The sequence below is a fragment of the Lepisma saccharinum genome, chromosome 22 (genome assembly GCF_977018435.1).
Source record: "Lepisma saccharinum chromosome 22, izLepSacc3.1, whole genome shotgun sequence".
Taxonomy (NCBI): Eukaryota; Metazoa; Arthropoda; class Insecta; order Zygentoma; family Lepismatidae; genus Lepisma; species Lepisma saccharinum.
Window position 1 is genome coordinate 46,236,029 of NC_139250.1, and position 6,319 is coordinate 46,242,347.

General features: G+C 42.6%; 1 protein-coding gene across 1 annotated transcript; it reads left to right on the plus strand.

Annotated features, from left to right (window-relative positions):
• The first annotated feature begins 4,507 nt into the window (after nucleotides 1–4,507).
• LOC146004850 (protein CFDP2-like) lies at nucleotides 4,508–5,560 on the plus strand. The gene has a single exon (XM_083143875.1). The coding sequence runs from the start codon at nucleotides 4,508–4,510 to the stop codon at nucleotides 5,558–5,560; it is 1,053 nt and encodes a 350-aa protein (XP_083000001.1).
• The last annotated feature ends 759 nt before the right edge of the window (nucleotides 5,561–6,319 follow it).

Here is a 6,319-nt window from a genome sequence, read left to right on the forward strand (position 1 = left end):
TCGACGTGGTGAAGAAAGAAAGCGGAGACGCGTTTCCCGCAGCAGCAAACTTGATACTCGTGGACAACTTCGTGCCTCTCCTGTTCTCGCAGGTGGAGGTGAGGAAACACAACACCGTCATCGACAGAATAGATTATCCAGGCATCACGTCGACGGCAGTGGGAACGTTGAAATTATCCAAAACGGACGCAGCGTACTACCAGGCCGGGGGATTCGAAGCCGGGACCAAAATATCAACGAGAAGTCACACGGTGCTTTTTCCCATGCGTCTGCTGCCTGGTTTCTTCTCGGACTACAAGGAGATCATGTGGAAAGGAGGACTGAGGGTTACGTTTCGAAGAGCGGCCAACGACAACGACGCACTGATGCGATACGCTACTTTGGGTCCGGACGGCACCACGCCGATAGCCAACACTTTACCCGAAGCAGCCAAGTGCGTCATCCAGAGCATGGAATTGAGAATGCCGGTGGTGGAATACGAAACGAACTACGCCCTCAAGTACAAAGCGGAGATCTTGAAAAGTCCGCAGGTGCTGATTCACTTTCACGGTTACCAGTGCGTGCAGAAAATAGCGTCGGGAAGTCACATGGAATTCGACGTAACAACGCAGTTCAACAACATACAGTTCGACATGCCAGATTTCGTCGTAGTGCTTTTTCAGACCGGGAGGGACAAGAATCAGGAAAAAGATTCCAGCAAGTTCGACGACTGCAAGATCAAGAACGTTTATCTGAAGAACGGACGCAACGAAGTGTTCCCGCGCGAGAATTACAACCTCGACGTGACCAAAAACGATTACCTCAAACTTTACGAAGCGTTCTGGGCTTACAAACGTGTGACCGAGGGAAGCGTGGACATGTACTACACGCCCAGCGAGTTCAAAGCACGGAGACCCATGACCGTCATCAACACATCTAAGAGAAAGAAGGTTGTGGTCAACGATCGAACCAACATCAAGGTCGTCTGCGAGTTCCACGATGCCTTGCCCGAGGATACCCTATGCAGTGTCATCCTGATTGCAGAGAAGTCCTTCGCCTACGACGTGAAGAACGAGAGGGTCACAGAGCAGTTTTAACAAGTTTTTAACATCTTTTCTTGCACAAATAAGAAATTTTTTGTACTAGCACAATCAGTTACAATGGCACAATACGAATTTCACTAGTTCAGATCAGTTACAAATGTCAATTTCATTAGTTATCAGTTACAATATCTTTTTTGCACTATAGCACGAGACAATCAGAATTTGCACAAAATTTGTTGTTGTTTTTACACGTGAAAATTAACAATAAAATTTCTTTTTTATCGTTTCAGATGCTGTCGAAACATCAAAAACACATACACACACACTAGAAAAATAAGCATGCAACTTTATTTGTAACACACACACATATTCTCCATCTTCATCAAGAAAATATTATAATAAACATAATTATTTTTATCTATATCTCACAATAAAACTCTATATCCAAAAATATCACAACATCAAATAACACTAGAGTCGTTAGTACACGTTGCATGCATTACGGAGGTCCTCTGTAGGGTTTCATGGAAGTTTGGGGGAAAAAAAAAAACACGTGAAACCCTACAGAGGTGCGGTTATCTAGAGCCGTAGCCGTTAGAACCTTTTTGGGTTGGGCACCACGCACCCTGGCGGAGTTAGGGGCCAGGTATTCTAAAAAACAACAATTATTATTTTGTTTGTTTGTTTGTGTTACAATACATAAGCGCGCGCGCGTGTGTGGCACATCGTTTCCCCCCGGGAGTTGGAAAATTGCGATATGGCGCATCGTTCCCCCGAGAGAGAGAGGTTTACAAAGGTCACGATATACAAACATTGCCGGAGTTGGAAAATTACGATATGGCGCATTCGCTCATTACTGTTGTCAGCTATAAGTTTTTCTCTCTCTCTAGCCCTTGCCAAGTAAAAAAAAAGTGTAGGTAGGAGTTGGTAACACTGCGAGAAAATAGAGATCATGCCTTACAAGAAAAAAACCATTAAGGCGATTTTTACTTGGTGACGTTGAACCCGTGCAGTGTTACCACCCATCCATCTCTCTTTCTTTTACGGCAGTGCCGGCTCTCCTTGTTTAGTATATGTAGGTTGGCAAAAATTGCTTTATGCGCTGTAAAGCAAACCTCAAGCAAAGTTGCCAGCTCCTTGCTTTAGGTTAGGTTAGACAAAAAAAAGCTGTAGGTGGGCTGTCGGTTGTTTAACTCTTCCCTCTCTCTCTCTCCTCTCTCTTTTTTTTTGTAAAAAGCCATGGCAAAAATACCAGTAGGTTGGCAACCTTGCTTTATGCACTGTAAGGCAAGCCTCAAGCAAGGTTGCCAGCTTCTTGCTTTAGGTTAGGTTAGGTTAGGTTAGGTTAGGTTAGGGTGGGTTAGGTTAGGTTAGGTTAGGTTAGGTTAGGGTAGGTTAGGTTAGCTTAGGTTAGGTTAGGTTAGGGTGGGTGTTGGCAGCTGTCGGTTGTTTAACTCTTCCCTCTCTCTCTCCTCTCTTTTTTTGTAATAAGCCATGGCAAAAGTACCAGTAGGTTGGCAACCTTGCTTTATGCACTGTAAGGCAAGTCTTAAGTAAAGTTACCAGCTCCTTGTTTTAGGTTAGGTTAGACCTGGTTAGGTTAGGTTAGGTTAGGTTAGGTTAGGTTAGGTTAGGTTAGGGTGGGTGTTGGCAGCTGTCGGTTGTTTAACTCTTCCCTCTCTCTTTTTTTTTGTAAAAAGCCATGGCAAAAATACCAGTAGGTTGGCAACCTTGCTTTATGCACTGTAAGGCAAGCCTCAAGCAAGATTGCCAGCTCCTTGCTTTAGGTTAGGTTAGACCAAAAAAAGCTGTAGGTGGGTGTTGGTAGTTGTCGGTTGTTTAACTCTTCCCTCTCTCTCTCCTCTGTTTTTTTTTGTAAAAAACTATGGCAAAAATACTAGTAGGTTGGCAACCTTGCTTTATGCACTGTAAACCAAGCCTCAAGCAAGATTGCCAGCTTCTTGCTTTAGGTTAGGTTAGACCAAGACAAAAATCTTGGTGATTTTTTTTTTCGAGTAGGTGTTGGCAACACTGCGAGCCCCACTTCCGGTTGCAGAACTCTCAAGCAATATTGCCAGCTCCTTGCTTTAGGTTAGGTTAGACCAAGAAAAACCTTGGTGATTTTTTCGAGTAAGAAGTTGGCAACACTGCGAGCCTCACTAAGCCTCACTTCCGGTTTGTGAACTCTCAAGCAAGATTGCCAGCTTCTTGCTTTAGGTTAGGTTAGACCAAGAAAAACCTTGGTGATTTTTTCGAGTAAGCAGTTGGCAACACTGCGAGCCCCACCGAGCCCCATTTTCGGGCTTAGAACCGGTCCACCACCACTACTTACAAATATTTTATATGCAACTTGTGTTAGTGTTAAAAAAGACGGTATATAAATTTCCTGTGTTTTGTAACAAAAAAAATGGAATACAGTAAAACCTCGTTAATCCGGACTAATGAGGGAATAAGTTGACCGGTTTAACGATAGTCCGGATGAACTGAAATAACCTCAAAGAACCGTAGAAAGTGCATTAAACGCCATTTATAGGAAAAAACACGTTTATTATAGTGTATTTAAGGGGCATAGGCCTAAATACACTATACAGTACAGTACAAAGTCTGCGGGAAACAGAATTTCATCAGTGGTTGACTGCCTTTTCTTTTGGTAGTTCTCTTGTTGAGTTCTAACCACATTTAAAACCTTGCATTCTGCTTTTCTTGTTTTTGCCTTTTGCCTGTCCCGATTAAGTTAAGTCCGGCTTATCAGGGTCCGGATTAACGAGGTTTTACTGTATTACAAACATTAAAGCGAAATACGGTAAAGAAAAGCTTTCCTATGTTTTACAAGACAAAGGATTGCTTGTAAAAGAGCAAGCAATGGTTGGGAAAAATTTCTTTCAACTGATAACATTAAAACCTGGGCTGGGTTATCTTCCCAGAGGCAGAGCTGTATGCCACCAGGCGCGTCCCCAGGTTGCGGATAGGGGAACGGCCAGCAGATACGTTGGCTAGCTGGAAACAGTCGCGGACAAGCAGCAGCAGGATTGGAGGAGGCAGTGAGATGTGGAGTGGCAACTTCATCTCGGTAAATACTGCAAGGCTCCGAAGAAAATCCTGCGATGGGGCGAGGAGAGCCGCCACTAACTAAGCTCGGCCCCTGCTACCTTGCAGGGAGGGGAGGGATCCCCAAAGGCTAAGGGAAGGATACCCTCACAGAAAACCAAGGGCGGGGCAGACTCGTAAGGCATAGTGAAGCCAGCTGCCCTACGGGAGTAAACCCTAAACAAATCCTGGTCCTCCAAGAATGGGGGTTGGGCGTGGGTCCGACAACCCCATCCCACAAAAGGAACCACGTTACGAGACCTCAAAGAAATGTAGCCGGACAGATCTACCGACGACGGACTGGCGTGAACAATGGACAAGCGAATTATGGAAAGGGAAGGGATCTATATGTAGGGAGCTGGAATGTGCTATCTTTGTATAGGGCAGGTGCATTGAGGATGTTGCTGGATCAACTGAATAATTATAAGCCTGCGTTAGTGGCATTGCGAGAAGTACGTTGGATCGGAAAAAGAGTTTTGGAAAAGAGAGAAGCAACTGTCTTCTATAGCTGCGATAAAAGGCTGCATATGCTAGGAACTGGGTTTATAATACATAAACAACTAAAACATCTAGTGATAGGATTTAAAGCTATAAGTTCAAGATTATCGACATTACGAGTTAAAGGAGAGTTCTTTAATTACAGTATAATCAATGCACATGCACCCACGGAAGTATCCACAGATGATGCGTTAGAGAAAGCATATGATGATTGCCCAAAAAATGACATAAAAATAGTAATTGGAGACTTTAATGCCCAGATAGGCATTGAAGACGTGTATCAACCAACAATTGGTAAACAAAGTATGCATAAAGTAACAAATAACAACGGTATGAGGCTAATAATGTTTGCAGCATCTCGGAATCAAGTAATAACAACAACTCTGTTCCAGCACAAGGATATTCATAAAATTACATGGAGAGCCCCGGATGGAAAAACTTACAATCAAATTGACCACATGCTGATAGATTGTAGACATAGATCAGATATCATTGATGTTAGATCTTTTAGAGGGGCTAATATCGATTCCGACCATTATTTGATTATGGGAAGGATTAGAGCAAGAATATCTAATAGCCGAAAAATGAAGGCGACTAGCCTGATTAAATTTAATGTCACGCAGTTAAGAAATCCAACGGTGGTTGAGAGGTACAGAAGTAAACTACAAGAGGGATTCGTCGGGACGAAACCGGCAGAAGTGGAAAATGTAGATGAGAGGTGGGATAGATATAAGCTGAGGATCAGTAATGTAGCAAAGGAAATACTTGAAACACAAAAGCCAGTAAAGAGAGAAACGTGGTTCGATGAGGAATGTCAAAATGTAACCAAAGAAAAGAATGATGTATATAAGAGGATGCAGCAAAGAAGTGCAACATGGAGAGCTAGGGATGAATATCAAGAGAAAAGAAGGATTGAGAAGAAAGTCCATAGGAAAAAAAGGGGGAATGGATGAAGCAAGAGATGAAGCAGTTGGAAAGCCTGCATGAACAGAAGAATGTAAGACAGATGTATAAGCTGGTAAATAATACAAAAGATGTTTTTAAACCAAGGACAACAGTCTGTAGAAATGAAACAGGCGATATAATTAGTGACAGTAGTGTAATTTTAGAAAGGTGGAGAAGGCATTTTAATGATGTATTGAATGGCAGTGCAGATATGCTGGAAGAAGGATTAAATGAAGAAGAGGAAGGAGAAGAGGGCATAGAAAGTCCAAAGTTAGATGAAGTATGGGAGGCAGTCAAGATATTGAAAAATAGTAAAGCACCTGGTATAGATAACTTGCAAGCAGAGCTGCTTAAGCATGGAGGCAAGAGTGTCATTAGAGGCTTGAAGGAAATAATAAACATAATCTGGAAAAAGGGACAGATGCCAAGTGAATGGAGGACGGGTATCATAGTACATATCCACAAGAAAGGGGACATGATGGAGTGTGCAAACTATCGTGGAATTACATTGTTGAACGTTGCATATAAAGTATTTGCAAGAATTATATATAAAAGACTACTACCATATGTAGAAAAGTGCATTGGACCATATCAATGTGGGTTCAGGCCAGGGAAATCTACAATTAACCAGATATTCACCTTAAGGCAAATACTGGAGAAAACGCTGGAGTTTGGGATAGGAACGCACCATCTATTTCTTGATTTTAAATCTGCATACGATAGTATAAACAGGACCCAACTATATCTGGCAATGAAAGATCTCGGAA

Excerpts from the sequence above, each read along its gene's own strand:
- LOC146004850 (XM_083143875.1), top strand. The coding sequence starts at position 4,508 with ATGTTGCTGGATCAACTGAATAATTATAAGCCTGCGTTAGTGGCATTG.